This window comes from Carassius gibelio, chromosome B18 (assembly GCF_023724105.1).
Source record: "Carassius gibelio isolate Cgi1373 ecotype wild population from Czech Republic chromosome B18, carGib1.2-hapl.c, whole genome shotgun sequence".
Taxonomy (NCBI): Eukaryota; Metazoa; Chordata; class Actinopteri; order Cypriniformes; family Cyprinidae; genus Carassius; species Carassius gibelio.
The window spans coordinates 19,914,933-19,932,398 of record NC_068413.1 but is presented as its reverse complement, the minus strand read 5'-3'; the positions used below and the strand labels follow the sequence as shown (position 1 = coordinate 19,932,398).

The following is a 17,466-nucleotide window of genomic DNA, read 5'->3' as shown; positions in this document are numbered from 1 at the left end:
ATGCACCAAGAATGATACACATTTATAAACAAAATCGGTTTAGTAAATGATTCAATGACTAAATGTTTCATTAAGCCCCTTTTATTCATGTGTAAACAAACCAGTGAACATTTCAAGGTGTCATATGATTCGATTTCCATTTTTCTTTTCTCTTTGGAGTGCTACAAGCTCTTGGTGCATAATGAAGATCTGTAAAGTTGCAAACACTAAAGTCTCAAATCAAAAGAGATATTCTTTATAAAAGTTAACAGTCGACCACACCCGCTAAAACGGCTCGTTTAAACGATCCCACATCTCTATGTCACGATGTGGGAAGATTTGCATAATGCCCATTCTGCGGCACAAAGACCGTTTCTATAAAGTGGGGCGGTTCAAACTTTGGTCTGGTGCTTCTGACTCACAGCCGGTAAGTACGTTTACATATTTAAAGAATGTGCCACCGATGATTGAAACGTGAGTTTGAGCAGTGTAGAGTAACACTTGCTTATCGTTTCTCCGATCACAAATGCAATACACAACGCACCTTGTAAAAAGACAGTATAAGTCATTATAATCAGTAAATATGTCCCCACTGGATGCAACAAATGCCTTGTTTGTAATGGGTTTTATTGGTTTTGTCTCGTCATGACCATGTTCTGTTTTTTGAACTTTAAACCGTTTAAACACACTGCATTACACCAAATAATGTTCTTTTTAGCAACATCATATGACCCCTTTAATGACTCACTCCCTCACGTCGCCACCTAAAGGTGTAATGATGTAACGCACACTAATGAGAAAAGGGATCGTATTCCTTTTATAAACCATTATGTGACAAAACTGCTATGAAAATGTACTAAAGAGCTTTAAAATGAAACCAGTTTTCAGACACCAAAAGATGATCATTAATAAATGAAGTACTCACTCAAAATTCTCATTTAATAGGAAATTTATTTTCACATGTCAGCAAAAACATAGTAGTGTGTAACACAGCTACACCTGAAAAGCGGAAAACGAATCCAATGCTGTCGGCACAGTATTCATTGTGAACTCGCACAGTCACCAAATAAGGAACTTCCTTTAGGTTGTACATGATGTGCATATGACATATGAGCACAATATTTCCTTCTGTGAAAAATACATCTATCTGTGAGATAAAATAAATGTTTTGAGCAAAAAAAAAAAAAAAAGAGACAAGAGTATAAAGAGATTTTTACCTAAGGAAAAAATGCTTTTTATTACAACATAATATCAGAAAAGCGGTATTAGAATTGCACCAACTCTGTTTTAACCAACAGAGTTTGAAAAGCACATCGGCTAAGTGTTCTAGATTACATCATGAGATTCCTCTGACAAACAAAACATAACCTATATAAATTTGGCATTCAGATGTTTTACATGTATATCAATGTGTAATTTTATTTTTATAATCACCTAGCCCTCCAAACCATAATCACAGACTGATATTATTCTCTTGAACCAAAGGTTCTGGTTCTCAGCAAGACACGTGTATCACATAACAGATCAATCCTGGTCCTTATTGATAAGAGGAAAGAACGCAGACCTTGATTGGGTACAGACAACACTCAACTACAGCTAAAGCGGCTTTCATGTAAAACCACAGTCCACTGTCTCTGTGCATGACAGAAAAAGGCAGCCGTTTGGTCTATTTATTTCCATTTGTCTCTTGGTACTGAAGTCTGTCCTCAACAGTGCAGGTTCATCAGGTTTATGCACGCTCATTCTCATATATGCTCATCTATCAGCAGAATCTAGGCTTCTGTTCAAAGGCAGGCCTGCTGCACCTGTGTCAGAAGCTCCCCGAAGCGATCGAACAGGCCCTCGACCCATGTCCTGTTGCCCATGCATGTCTGAACCGTCTCCTCCTGCCCCAGATCTTTACCTCGCGACTTCAACAACCGAATCTGATGAGCGAGAAACACACTGACGAAACATAGTACAACCGTACTGTAAACACAAACTACATTTTTACATTTTCTAATGAGAGAAATGTCAATTTCTAGGGTGTCCTGCGTTTGTTATTCGATAGTAGCAACTAGGGCTGCACGATATTGGGAAAAAATTACATTGCGATATTTTATTTTTCTGCTATATATATTGCGATATGAAATCTAATCAAATTTTTTCTGACAAACAAAAATGGGGTGATCACACTTACATTCTCATTTTAAATGATTTAAACATCGACACCATTGTGTCAATTGATCAACATGCGTGAGAGAGAGAGAGAGAGAGAGAGAGAGAGAGAGAGAGAGAGAGAGAGAGAGAGAGAGAGCAAGACAGCGCTCGTGTTGTTTGAAGACGGTGAGCGTGCAGCCGGGGCTCTCTCTCTCTTTCTCTCTCTCGCGCTCTCTCGCACTCTCTCTCACGCTCTCTCTCTCACATTCTCTCTCTCTCTCGCGCGCTCTCTCTCTTTCACTCTCTCTCTCTCGTGCTCTCTCTCTCTCTCTCTCTGCCCTGTTAAACTGACAGGACTTAAAAACACATGCAAATCATAAACTTTCACTCTATGATGGTTAAGCTGTGCAATTAATCCGCGAATCACATTCGTCAAGGGCCAGGGAGCAGCTACCCCGTACGTTTAATGAATAACGGATCAGCTACGACAGCCTACATCGCACATCCTGCGATGTGACTATCGTGGATTCGTACATCGCGATATCAATGCTTAAACGACACATCGTGCAGCGCTAGTAGCAACCAGATTCAAACCCGAATCTCCCATATGAGCACCACAGCTGGACGTGAAGGAACCGCAGGGGCCATGAGTTGATGAAAGGCTTATAATTAATTAATTCAAATGTAAAATTACAAATAAATAAATTGGGCAGCACAATTAATTGAAATGAAACAGAAAATGCAATATACTTTTGTGCGATTATCAAATCAAAAACGAACTGAATAAGAATAGTATATAATTGTATATAAGTGTTGGCCTTGGTTCACATATTTAAATAATTTCCAACATTTCCAATTCGGCAAAAATAAAAGTTAGAAAATGTAACAATGATAACAGCTCAAGTGTTGAACGTTATAATTTTTTACTATTTGTTTATTTGCAGTACAACTGTAATTAAAACCAGGACTATATTTGTCTTTAATTTGTCTTTTTTTAAAAACAGTTAAAACTAAGTAATAATAAAACTAATGAAGACCCTAAAAGAGGTCTTCTGTTTTTTATTGTTTTCAGCAGAAGCAATATGAGATGAAATGTTCACATGACAAACTAATTGCAAAATAATATGAAAGAATTAAGAAATAATAAAATAAACTACATTTAATATGTTTACCTGATTACCATTGGACCATTAAACATCAGAGAACAGTGAATATGCAAATGTGTTGTTTTTTTGTGAAATATTAACTCAGGAAGTGCTTCAAGTCATTCTTTCACGCACTAGGCAAACGCTTGGGTCTTATCTTGACTACGCAAACAGCGTGAACTGGAGGATTTTACCACTGAGGATAAAACCAGACACGTCAGAGCTGACACTGATATGAGCAATGCTAGTCAAAACAAGATGCTTTCAAAGATTCCTAGAGCTCGTCTTCAAGGACTAGTAGATTGGTTATCCATCCAAAAGCTCATTCACACACACACACACACGCACACATGCACGCACACGCACACACACACACGCACACACGCATGCACACACACACACACACTAATGCCTCACCTCCTCCATACACATCAGATATGTGTGGTACTTGTAGTGTTGTAGAGAGTGATACAGGGAAAACCACTTTGTTTTCTGCTGATCCACAGTGTATTCCTGATAAGAGTGGAAAATGAATAAATAAAGACTTTAACTGTATATCTAGAGTACAGCGACCTAAAAGCTAGTATGGTATACCTCCTAGTGGTCAAACAATTGAACTAGCTGATATCTGGTGTTAGAAACACTGCAGTACTCACCAGGGGAAGTTTGCAGGGTGATTTCGAGGGCTTCATGGTTTTCCTGTTGTAAGCCCTCCCACTTAACCTCACTTTAAAAACGGGAGTCTCACAGTCTGTTTTCAGCTCGGTCACCACGGACAGCTCAGGGAAACTGTCTAATGCATTCTGACGGACAAAATAACGTGCATTAAAAACACTTCCTGAAATCAACAGTGACTGTGTTTACATGCACAGTCTTGTTTTCATCAAGTTTAAAAGTACATATTTTCAAAACCAACAGCTTGTTGGTCTTAATTACTCGTCAGCTAGTTGGTTTACCTAAAAATGAAAATCTGCTGAAAATGTACACCCTCTCAGGCCATCCAAGAAGCAGAAGAGTTTGTTTCTTCATCAGATTTGGAGACATTTTGCATTGCATCATTTACTCACCAATGAATGCTCTGCAGTGAATGGGTGCCGTCAGAAAGAGAGTCCTCAAAGCTGATCAAAACATATCAATAATTCACAAGATTCCAGTCTATCAATTAACAGTCTTGTGAAATAAAAAGCTGCATGTTTGTATGAGACAAATCCATCATTTTAACTTTGAACTGTTGCTTCTGATAAAAATGTATGAACGGGAGAACATAGCATTATGGATTGAGGACAATATTTAAGGTGAAAGCAACAGTTTTAAGTTAAAACGTCTTGATGTATTTGCTTCTTACAAACAGTTTACAATCATTAACTGATGGATTGGAGTGGTGTGGATTACTTGTGGATTATTGTGATGCTTTTATCAGCTGTTGGACTCTTATTCTGACGGCACCCATTCACTGCAGAGCATCCGTTGATGAACAAGTGATGTAATGCTGAAATTCAGAAAATCTGTTCCGATGAAGAAACAAACTCATGTACATCTCGGATGGACTGAGGTTAAGTTAATATTTTCCTTTAATTCAACCCGAACAATACAAAAGTTTTATTCTGACTGAGCGATTAGTCAGCGTGTTAAATGTGATTATTATTGTGAACAGAAGCAGGACTGTGATATAGTGATGGCGAAATGGAAAATGGTGCCTCGTGACTCACTTTGAAGATCTGACCCATGCGCAGTTTGGGCAGCAGCCTGCGCCTGTTGTCTGTGATCATTCCCTCCACCCTCTTCATGTGAGGAAGCAGCAGCTCGTCTGAACGCAGGAGCAGAGCAGACACACAGGTCAGCTTCACCACCAGCCACTCATTAACACTCCTGTTACAAATCAGACTGTTTGATCCCTGACTTCTCACCGTTCTCTCGCTCTAGTGCGTTCATGACGTCCGCGTCCAGGGCTAAGCTGATCAGCAGCTCTACGAAGCTCTTAAAGGTCTCCTTCATCGTTCTGGTGTTCAGGAAACGTGAGGCGAACGGAACCGGAGGCGTAAACTCTAAGATAAGGATTTATGGGATTGGACAAAGGATGAGTGTAGAACAATAGCAACACACTCATGAGAAATGATGGTGCAACCAGACAAGTGTTATTCAGTATTATTTATATACTATTGTACTTTCAGTTTTCATTTTTAGTTAATTTTTTAGTCAATTTGTTATGTGCTTTAGTCTTTATTAGTTTTTGTCAATTATTATCTAGGTTTAATTTATTTATATTTATCTTTTTTTTCTTTTAATTTATGCATCAACTACATTTTTCATCTATATATATATATATATATAGCACAATAGCACAAATGAGTGTATAAAACTTCTAAACTTTTATATTAATTAATAAAAATGTTTTAATAGTTTTAGTTAATGATAACCCTGAACCAGATAGACATTCGAAAATATGGAATAAGAAAATATTAGCCACTACAGCCTGAAATATTCAAAACAATTCTAATTTGAAGATGCACAAAGAAAATAAATAAATACATACATTTGAGTTTTGTATGATGCTAGAACTAAATGTATGGTCATTTTAAAATAGTAGAATTTTCTATGCATTTCCTAAAATTCTTGGTACACAAAACTAGTGCTATAACATTAACTAGACATATTCTAATTTATATTTAATTATATTTATTGACATTTTAGATCACACTTTGCAAAATATATTTTTGCTTTGTTCTTGTTGCATTGATGCAGCTTTATCCAGCAGCTGTCCTTAGTCTGCGGAGTTTATGTGCTTCACATCAGTCAATCCTTCAGTGAACTAACTGGATCACTTTTCCCCATCACTGATGTTGAACACAAGGTCATACTTCCCCTGCTGTCACGTGGCTCACCGTCATCCTCGCTCACAGCCTCCGGTGAGGAGTCGGAGGGAGATGTCGTGAACTCCTCTTTCCATTTCTTTCTCTTTTTAGGCGGCGGTTCAGCCTTGGCTTTGAGCTGCTTGTGTCTGGGTTTGGACAGAGCTCTCTGTTGTGATGTTTTCGGCGTGGGAGAGTCCGACACAGACGCCGCAGTGAATCGTTGGGCCAGAAGAGCTTTGGTCTGAGATCCTCTGGGAACAACAAATAAATAAATGAATGTTATTTATGGAGTATAACATGCAGATCATCAATAGCGTAGTCAACAAGGGAGTGGTTCTGATGGAAAGTGAAATACTGTGAAGTTCGTGCTAGCTGTTTGGAGCAGAGTAATGTGTGGGATCAGTCTGATGTTGAAGATTTCAAACACACTGGCAGGAGATTGATGTTCCATGGAAAAATATTTGGCTGGGTGGGATTGCACAATAGAGGGCTGTGGCTCAGCTTGACATTTTAGTAAAGAATAGCAAAAACTCGTCTGCATGTGGTTCAGTTTTACATTTAGGTGAACACCACCTCATACGAGTATGTTGCTGCGATTATGAACTTGAGCGCATTATTTAGATTGAAGTATTGCGGTTACATCAGGTAAAGTTTAATCGCAAAATTGTCAAAGTCTCATTATGATCGCATTAAAAAAAGTGCGTGTGAACAGACTGAATGCGTTCTTGCAGGGGAGGAGCTTAAGTGACTAAATGATTGGAAAAAACCTGCATATATCACCAGAGAGAAGTCTGACGTTTACAGATCCAGTAATTACATTTTCATTACACATTACAAGGACAAGAAATGTTAAAAATGAAAGTGCATGGATGAACTATTGAAAGTAAGATCTGTAATGCACATTTAGAAAACAGTTGAGGTGGATTTTCATCTCAGGGTGACTTTAAGTCATATTGGTAATGACATTTCACTGCAAGTACAAGCATTTTCTTCATTAGCTAAATGAATACTAATATAGTAAGACACATACGGTCTGTACCTCACTGAATGCATGGGCTTGCATCGTGGTTTCCTGCTGCAGACTCGAACATACTCCCGCTTGTTGACAGTGTCGAGAAATTTGACATGTACTCTCCTGTACATGGACTTAGCATCACCAAAGTACCCCAAATACTGCAAAAGAGAATAAGACACTGCCGGTTGTTCATGGCGTTTTAAGATATCCATTGGAAACACACTATGATGTCACATTAACTACTGTTATGTATTGGCACTTACACTGTTGGTGGCAAAGAAGACTCGCTTCCTGTCCCTGAGCTCCGGTACGAACTTCTGTAGCAGGGCTTTCTGCACCTTCCAGATGGCTGGAGGTTCGACCCCTGCCTTCAATGTGATCTACACACAAAAACACAACACATCAAAGGTTTAAACCAGTGCTGTAAAACGATTATTCGCAATTAATGGCATCCAAAATAAAAGACAGTCTGCCCTATGTCTCAGATAACTGACAGGAGGTGAAAAACGTCAATACCCGCTCAGCCACAAATGATCACATTACCATGATCCATGGTCACATAATGTAATTTCAACAATTGAGACTCAACATGAATCCATTTTATGAATTATGGGTCACACTTTATTTTGGGGACCAATTCACTATTGACTACAACTCTTGCCTCAATAAATGCCTAATTTGCTGTTCATTAATAGTCAATAAGATGTAAATAGATGTTAAGTTGAGTAATTACACGGCTCTGTGGAATACTTGATTCTGATTGGTCAGTCGTGACATTCCGAGGTATGTTATTCCTGGATAACAACCGGTAAAAGCTAATAACACAGGCTCATCCAGGTAACAGCAGTTGGCGCTGTACTCTTGCTTGAACTATTTTTTCTTGGTGGAAGCTATGTGTTTGTTTAGCTAATAAAATATTTGATTAAAAATGTTGTACAATAATTTATAATGTCGTCCTGGTATCGCGGACTAGCTCTCGTTTCATACAAATGCAGGCCCTGCCATTTTGCTACAATTTTTTTGTATGCTGTAATGGATTATAAGATAACTAACAAACTGGTAAGATTTTTATCTTAAATATTTTATTTCCTTAAATATGTATGTGGGGAAATGTATAATACGTGGTTTGCCTACACTGTTTCCCCTTAAATTACCGTCTAGTTTGAACTTGCCTCTTGCTCACAACTGCTATCTTCGTGGAAGCTTTCGTTCAGATATTTCAACTCAAATTAATATTTTCTGTCTAATTATTTACTTATGTGGCAAGTAGCCATCTAATAAGTGGGATAAATGTACATCCAGCCGGTTGTTATTGCAGAATACCCCCCTTCAGGGTAGGGGTGCACGAAAAATATCGGCCGATAATTCATGCGCATCTCGTCAGCCGATAATGCTGATAATAAACGTGGATTTAACAACGGCTCTGTGTAGTAACAGCTGCACTATGTGAAATCACGTACCGGATGGAATTTACCGCTGATTAGAGAACCGGCTTTACTGACGAGATGCGCATAAATTATCGGCCAATTTTTATCGTGCACCCCTACTTCAGGATGACACAAGACTCCTCCGCTCCGGATCAGCCTGTCAGGGGTTATCCCTTACATATAAGGTGTGATTAAGGCATATAAAATATGGTTATGCAGAACAAGGCATTAATATGTGCTTTATAAGTACTAATAAACAATCAATGTGCTAGTCATATATACACGCTAAAAAGCGTAACTAGATGGCATATTTAATTAGACTGGATCATCCAAGTGGTTGTTCCATATCAGAATTGCTTAAAAATGCATGTTGTTGACTTGAAATGTTGCCTTAAACAGGTTAATAAAAGTTCCAGCATACCTCCAGCCGTTCAATATCCTCATTCCTTACGACAAACTCGTCACGCTCCCGGTACATGCCCTCCGCTCCACTATCTGACAGCTCCTCATCCATCAGGCCCTCGATAGCAACTGAGTTCAGTTGAACAGCTAGCTTGTCTGGAGGCACATCCTTTAGTAACTCCTCCGCAGACATCTTCTGTACAACCGCCTGTTGGTCCTGTGGCTTGGCATCAGTAGGCTGTGTGCTGGAGGTCTGAAGTTGCTTTGTATTGTCACCTGATGTTTTATGTTGAAACAGGAGAAGATGAACTAGGGTTATCATAATACAAAAATTTCATTGATTTACAAAATCAAATATTAAGCAACATGCCTTTTCCAGTTTTTACAGTTCTTGAAGCTTTTCTACATATTATAATGTTATGATTTAGACATGTTCATAATGAATCATGAAAGAAAAGGTCTACATAAAGGGAGCTTCCATACCCAACTTCTGCTTTTTGTCTGAGGGCTCGTCTAAAGATGACAGTGCAGAGGTGATGCTCTTTTGAAGATCTTGGTTTTTCCCCACTGAATCGTCTTCATCGGAGGAAAATGACGGGAGTGTTTCCAGGTTCCTCTGGAGCTCTTCATCAAGTCGTTTTGTAGAAATGACACTTTGAGGATCTGGAGATATCAATGGGGTTGAAGGAGGGGGAGGTTTAAAAGGAATAAGTAATGGATTAGGAGGTCTCTTGGAGGCTGAAGGCTTTCTAGTGCGATTGGGCGACCGTATCGGTGGAGATGATAGGTTTTGTCTGGATCCAGATTTAAGAAAGTCCAGGAAGGAGCCCAAGAATCCAGTTTTAACCTCTGGCTGTTTTTCTTCAACCTCTCGTAACTTCTGACGCATTCTCTCCTGCTGCTGGTAGCTTTCATTTGAGACGTCCGAGGTGGAAGTTGAACTTGCCTCACTGGTGCGTGAATTCTGACGCTTAACTTGTGTGCTTTTCTTCTGAGATTTGGGTTGACCATTTTCATCTTCAACAGATTGCTTTGAAGAACCCTTTGATCTGGGTCGTTTTTTTGGAAGGCCATCTGTAGGATGTCCACTTGGATTATCATCGGTTTTAAAGCTGTTCAATCCCTTCGTCTGGCTTATATTATTTGATGTCTTTTCAGTATTTTGATTTCCTGGCTGACTTTGCTCCTGGCCAGACAAATGAAAGTCAGAGGAGGTTGTATTACTAATAACTTGTCCATTAGCATTCAAAACAGAGCCATGGCTAGAGTTTACAAAATGTCCTTTGGGTGAGACATTATTTTTCTCATTAATGTTTGCTACTTTGTCAGATATTTCTTGTGCAGAGTTGTTTCTCATGTCAGGTTGGTTATTAGAGTTTGAGAGCGTAAACACTTGGTGTCCCTCCGTTTCATCTTTGGAGTATGTCGTTTGAGCACCAATTATAGTCATGGCTTGCGAATTAGTGATTATCATATGCTGAGATGGGAAACTATCGAGTCTGTTCTCAGCTGATTGAAAATTGCACTTGGAAACTACAGGGTTGGCTACCAATGACAAGTTGGCATCAGATGACGTGGATTTGACAAAGTCCTGTGGTGTGACGCCACAGGCGGCTGCGGTAGCAGCAAGGATGTCATCCACATTTGACAGGATGTTCCTCTCATCTGCCAACAGCATCGAGTCAGGAAAGCATACAGAACTGAGAGTAAAGTTCTGCTTTGCGTCATGAGGATTTAACTGGTTGAAGTTGTCTTTTTGTGTTGGGTCCTGTTTACTGGACTCTGTTGAGTTGGGCACTTGGTGAGAGACAACTTGCTGGTTCTGACGCCCATTAACTGTCAAATTAACAGTGTCGCTGTTCATTTGGAGATACTGGACTGGTACGGACTGCATGTACATAGTCTGCTTGGTCTGATTCTGGCCTGAGGTGAGTACAGGCTGTTGCAGAACAATCATGTGAGCGGGATCAAGGAGAAATTGGGCACTGGGAACTCTAATGAACTGTGTTTGGTCCTCAGACAGGTGTCTGGGATCTGTTGGTTGAACTCTGATAATCTGACCCTGAAGGTTCTGCTGCTGAGAACTGGAGCCTTTCAGAAGTAGAGTATGCTGTTTCAGCTGGTCAGCACTCAAGGGTGCATGGGTGGAGTGCATCAACAAAGGGTTACTCTTGGCGTCGGAGGGAGTATTGGCACTGGTAGTGAGCTCCTTCGAGGTTTCCAAATGTGTAAGGATCTGCTCCTCTGTTCTGGAGTTACTACGAATTACACTTTGGGTGTTGTGCCTGTCTTCCATTTTCGAAACTACATAAACATCATCTTTTGTGCTGCTCTGTGCTCCGACTTCATTGGCTGAAAGGGTTTGAGAGGAGGTCAACATAGAGCCTTTCTGTAACGCCTGCACATCCTCAAGAGGAAGCTCTTCAGAGCCCTCTTTTGAGGAAAGAAACATTCGTTCATCTTGCTGATGTGGTTTTAACTCGACTGAGGGCTGGCTGTTTGGTAAGGCTTGGGTGTGAGTGGCAGGGGAGGAGCTTGATGACTGGACAGATGACAAGTACTTCTGCTGTAAAAGAGCACTGTCTGTCTTGAAACCAGGTGGAGACTGCATTAAGATATAGTCCTGTCCTGGGTTAGTGGATGATAAACTTCTGGCACGACTGGGTGAGAAGGAAGGGATGGGGGTTAGGGATTGACTTGACACATAGTTCTGCGAAGGTATGCTTGCAGATACCAGCCCCTGGGTATAGAAACTAATGGTTGGCAGGCCCTGAGGGTGGCTGGAAGAATAACTTTGAGAAGGACTTCCCATGCAAAGAGTTTGCACCTGTGTCTCATACCCTTCCCTGTTACCTGCAGGCGGCAAATCCTGTGGCTGACTCGAGGAATAAATAAGAGACTGGCTCACAGATGTCTCAGCTTCAGATTGACTAGCAAATGATGGGAAAGTCTTGTAAATTGAAGGAAGCTTCTCAGGCAAGCTAGACGAGAAGGCTCGTGTTTGGCTGAGGTTGCTCAACAGGCTTTGACATGTGATATAAGAGTGCGAGGCACTAACGGAGACCAGGCCTGGAAGCTGCGTGGATGTGTACGGTTGTGACTGGCTAGCGATCACTGAGCTTTGTTTCTGGGCTGGGGAGGAGTAGCTCTGCGGCTGCATGCCTGGAGAGCTTGCCTGGGCTTGAGTGTCTGTGTTCTCACTGGGATGTTGAACTATTTTGGAAGAACCGTCTTTAACCTTTACTCCAGATGAGCTGCAAAACCCAGGGGAGGGGGCCGAAGAAACGTAGGCCTGAGTTTGCTGCAGTGCTGCCTGAGAAGCTGTCTTCTGTTGTGTGGTGCTGTTTAGGGGCGAAGGGTCGCCCACAGGACTGCAGGGTAAGGGTGTGTGCGGGGAAGGGTCCTGTTGATATGAAACATCACTCTCGTCATGCAGGTAACCCTGTAAGGAGTGCTGATCACCGCTAGCCAGCTGCTCCTGAACTGGCTGGGTGCTAGAAGGCCGCTGGTGGTGCTTGATCACACTACATTCACGCTGAAGTGCTCGTTCAATGGAGCCTGAGAAAATCGGGCCACCGTAAGGCTGAGGGGCTTGCTGGGAGCTGCCCAAGGATGCGGACAGCAGGCTGAACTGAGGCTGGAGGAGGTGAGGGGCTGACTCTTGTGCTGAGCGATAGGTGGAGGACTGGGGTGGCAAGCCAGCCCCTAGAGATGTACCACCAAAAGCAAGTGCAGTTGGCACAGTGTACTGGGGGGATTTGAGCTGCAGCAGAGGGTCGTTAGGGGATAGCAGACCATTTGAAGAGCTGAAAGTGCTGTCCTGAACTGCAGATGCTGATGTAGTGGTGAAACTTCTGCTAGGAAAGGCACTAGGGTGCTGGTAGGATGTGAGCGCAGAAGGCGTCGGGAACGTTCCTGAAGGATGCAGGGCTCCGGTGAGATATAGTTCTGTTGAAGAGTTTGCACCTACAGCAGAAAAAATTTAGGTTTGACATACTGCAAGTGGCATTTAAATTGCACGTCATCTCGAAACCAATTTTCTATTGCATTAAAATGTCACTTTCTGATGCCACAACAATAAAGGGGCTAATTTAATGAGGAAGGGTTAATTGTGCCATTTAAACCAGAACTTTCCTTAGTCCAAACAATCCATCTATTGAAATTCTAAAGCTCCAAAAATGTCTCATTCTGTACCTATTCATTCAGCTGTTTCAGTGTTTGGAAACATGGCGAATTACAGTGAGATGAAAATTAAAACACTAGGACTGATGATATTATTATTAAACACCAGAAGATCTAATGCAAAGAGTTAGAGAAAATAACAAACCCGATTCTTTCTATCGGACTATAACAGTTTTAGTGATGCATTTCAGCCAGAATGGATTTGTGAACTTGTCACGCTGTAATGCAAAGTTTGTTATTAGAGGATGAAACAGTGCAAACTACAAGTGATAATGCAGCAATGTGCTTAATTAATTTCACATGCAATGAAGGAGTTTATGAAAGAGCCTTAAAATAAAGGAGGGTGGAAAATGTTCATGAAATACTAAATGATGATCTATTAATACATGGAATACAGGGGAAACAAAACCAGATTTCATTTTTTTCCTTCCATCAGCTAGTTTATTTCATATAACCCTGGCAACTGAGAAACTGTGAGTCCAATTATCGCTGATAAGATGGTGCAGAAAAAACATCAGTGGTTTCTCTAAATAACAGACCTAATGTATATTTACCAGTTTGCCAGGATGGACTTCTAAATGAAGGGAGAAGAGTCGAGCCAGCAGGTCCAGCCTGAAGGCTTCTAGATTCAATACCGGAGAGGAAATTCATGACCGATGATTCAGTAGTGTTGCTACTGGCTGTGCTGTGCTGATTTGAGTCAAACACTCCTAGCAGAGAGATATCAGACAACAGACTGTCAATGACTTTAAGCACTAGCTTTACCTCGTTCCAGCCTGAACCAGTTGCTCACCTGTGGGATGGTGGGTGGTGGTGGTAAACGTAGGCTGGTGACTAGAGGCAAAGGTCTGCCGTTGGAGGAGCTCAGAGTCCAACTGTGTAGAACCATAACTAGAACTATAAAGCAAAAAAAGTCACCTTTAGATATTTTTTGTACTTTTAAAAATCCAACACAAAGATCCTTAACATTAAATTAGGATTAAATTTTCATACAGTATCTTCGCACATAACATTCTAGAAGTGTTTACGCCAGACATTTGCATAACTCTAAACTATTTTGTATAACAAAAACAAACAATTTCAGACATGACATAGCAGATATTACACAAGTTCCCTGTGATGCAGACTTGTTTGGTAGTAGAAGTGTATGTAATAGGCTAGTAATAGTTGCATAGATTGGTTAGTTTTATGTGCATATTTATACAAGTTTTCTGTCATAACATATCAACATTTTAAATGTAATATGTAGGCTATACTTCATAGCCAATGAGAAAAATGAACTACAAAGACAATAGACAGATGTCAGAGGAAACATATGGAAACTATTTTAGTTGGTTAGTTTGTCTGTTATGATTTTAGCAATGCCACATCTCCTGCTAAATAGAGGAAGTCTGCACTATATATTTTTTCCAAATAAACATCTGTGTAAGTAAATGTCACAGCTGGGGAGATTCCTTTGGGTTTGTTTCCTGGCTGTTTTTGATGGTTTCAGTGTGGATGCATATTGTATAAACTAACAGAGTGAATATCCATCAGCTAGTAGCTGCTCTTTTTCAGTTAGTAGCAGAGCCAACAAATTATTAAACTTTTAGTGACAGTGATCATTTTAATAAAATTATTATTATTTTTTTTTTTTAAACGCAGCCTAATTGCAACTACCAGTACAAAACAGACTAAAAGTCCCACTATGAATGCTGAACAACCTAATGAACCTCAACCTACTGGAACTTAAATGTGTGTCCATTTGTTACGGTGTTATAAATTCTTTGTTTATTCCTTCTTATATATATATATATATATATATATATATATATATATATATATATATATATATATATATATATATATATATATATATATATATATATATATATATATATATTCTTTTTTTTGTACATTGCAAATTCTCATTCCTGCTCCCTGGCTATAAAAGTAAATTAACACGACTGATTTCTTCAATTTGGTGTCAATGTAAATTTCTACCAAAGCATTCAAAAACCCTAAGCTAAAATATGGGAACTCTGATTTTCGCAAATGAGTGAACAGAACTACCTGTGCAATTATTTGCATACTAATACAGTGTAATAAACTAACCATCCCTTGTTCGGACCGGCAAACCACCTGGTGCTTAAAACACACAATACTAGCAGGTTTATCATACAACATCATAACGAGCTGCATTATAAATGCATTCCTAATGCATTATAACACAGCTAATAAGACATCATAATCACAACAATAGTTACAATACACTACGTTTTAATCTTTTAATAGTTTCCAGGCTGAAGTGTCATGTTATGCGTTATGACGTATTAGAAAGATTCAGGCATGAAAAATACAGATGACCACAATGTGCATTATTAGGACTTGTGAAAGGCCCTATGCAGTGCACACTTCATGGGAATTTCCAAAAATAATGTTGCCCAGCAATCCAAGTGGGTCAGTTATAACGTGTCTACCAGAAGTCTGTTACCTGTCCACAATCAGCCACATGCACTGTCTTAAAAGCTGTTGCACTTAAATGCAATGTTAATATGCTCTACTGAATAAATAATTCTAAATTACTACATTTGACATCGTTGCATGCTAAAAAACTGGCAATTTATGCATTTAAACACGATGCACTAATGCCACAAGTGTGGACCTTTAAGGAAAACCAGTGAAAGACTGAACTAAATGAGACACTTTGTGTAAAGTTGCAGACACGTGGCCCTTCTGCAACACTGATCGATCAATTGTTTACAAACCTCCTCGATGTCCGCAAAGACACTCTGACTGCTGAACAAGTTTATATATGCGCCAACAAGCTGACACAGTCCTTATCCAGCACTTTTGGATGATTCATAGGCAACACATACACCTACATGAATAAGAATGCATTAATGTTTAAGTGCAGTGCGGTTTTAAAGGTGATCAGTGATTTGAGTAGATGAGCAAACATCATCACGGTGTGTAACTACGCGAGAGACTGCAGCTATAAACGCATTAACTCCTTTAAAACTAGCTTTGCATGCGTCTTGACACTTTTAGGTGTGTGTGTATGTGTGTGTTTTTCGCTAGGCCTCCATCACCGGAGTTTTCTTCGGGAGGCGACCCGCCCTCTCGTACCTGGGTTTGTAGGCCCAGCCCGCGCTCTGCGCCGCCGCGCTGCCCGTCTCTGTGAAGCTGGGGCTCGGGTAATTCCTCTCCATCATCCGCCTTGGATCGGGAATGACGCGCGTCCCCCGATACAGCTACACATTCAACCGAGCGTGAGAAAATCACATATTCCTCAAACGCCGTGTGTCCTGCGGTGCTCCAGACGGATGATTTGTGCTGTGGTTTAAGCGCAGGGCGATACTAGCTGCTCGTGGCCCCAAAACAGAATCACACAGAGACAGAAGCGCTGCTGCCTCAAGTCCCCATATTGGCGTTTTCTCCCTAACATTCACTTCCGACAAACTTTAGATGTGCAAAAGTTTTTTTTTGCTTTTCTCCCCCCCTCCTCTGTCTCTTACTCGTTTGCTTTCTCTCTCTCTTCACACAAACGCGCGCGCGCGCAGCATGCATCCCTGTGAAGACTTTTACTAAATTAATACTGTTATTATACCATCTCCCTCTCCATAGTCTTAATCCAAAATACACTTTTACATTGTAATCATAACCCGTTATTATTATGAAAGACTTCTCCATTCGATCTTATACAGGTTATTATTTGGCCAATATATTAACTTTCTTATTCTTTAGAGATTTAGAGAACTGTGAACCTCAGACATGCACGCAAACATCTTAATGCCATTGAATTAGCTAATTAAATATCAAATTAATTTTATATTTGTGTCTCAGAACTACCTTTTAAGACAGTTTCCTTCAAGTTCAGACAGGTTTTCTAATTCAGTGGGTTTCATGCGGATTAGCAAATACAGTAAAAACGTTATAATGCGACATTTAGTTTTACATGATACATCTATTTTCACAGGATGCATAAACAAGTTTATGAGGGTAGGGTATAAACAATAGTATGATTGTTTTTTTATTTATTTTCTGAGACTGATGACTGATGGTTTGATGTGGTCCACAGTTTTTGTTCAATATTGAAGTGGTCTACAATCTGACAAAGTCTGAGAACCACAGACAACCACAAACCGTCACAATACTTTTGACTGTACCTGGTTAAGTGCATCATCTAGTCATTTCAAAACTAAACATCTTTGTCATGCTTGACAAGTACACTTGTGCTATATTTCCTGTAAAATAAATGTTTGAAAATTTGTGTAATAAATTGACATTCATATTTTTAAGTGTGGCTAAAGAGTCTTATGCTCATTTACTTGATGAAAAACTGT

At 40.0% G+C, this 17,466-nt stretch overlaps 1 protein-coding gene across 1 annotated transcript; it reads right to left on the bottom strand.

Moving 5' to 3' along the window:
• Positions 1 to 910: 910 nt before the first annotated feature.
• On the bottom strand, positions 911 to 16,700 carry qser1 (glutamine and serine rich 1). The gene is made up of 13 exons (XM_052582620.1): positions 16,250 to 16,700; positions 13,935 to 14,038; positions 13,696 to 13,851; positions 9,443 to 12,925; positions 8,979 to 9,235; positions 7,394 to 7,510; positions 7,155 to 7,288; positions 6,146 to 6,366; positions 5,171 to 5,308; positions 4,973 to 5,070; positions 3,920 to 4,066; positions 3,681 to 3,776; positions 911 to 1,904 (listed from the first exon to the last, which is right to left on the bottom strand). The coding sequence occupies exons 1-13, from the start codon at positions 16,333 to 16,335 to the stop codon at positions 1,764 to 1,766; spliced, it is 5,178 nt and encodes a 1,725-aa protein (XP_052438580.1). The 5' UTR covers positions 16,336 to 16,700; the 3' UTR covers positions 911 to 1,763.
• Positions 16,701 to 17,466: the final 766 nt, after the last annotated feature.

Coding starts and splice junctions, on each gene's coding strand:
- qser1 (XM_052582620.1), bottom strand. CDS start 16,335: ATGATGGAGAGGAATTACCCGAGCCCCAGCTTCACAGAGACGGGCAGC. Junction 6,367..7,154: donor AAGCCCATGCATTCAGTGAG/GTACAGACCGTA, acceptor TGTTGTTCCCAG/AGGATCTCAGACCAAAGCTC. Junction 5,309..6,145: donor GGCTGTGAGCGAGGATGACG/GTGAGCCACGTG, acceptor TCCTTATCTTAG/AGTTTACGCCTCCGGTTCCG.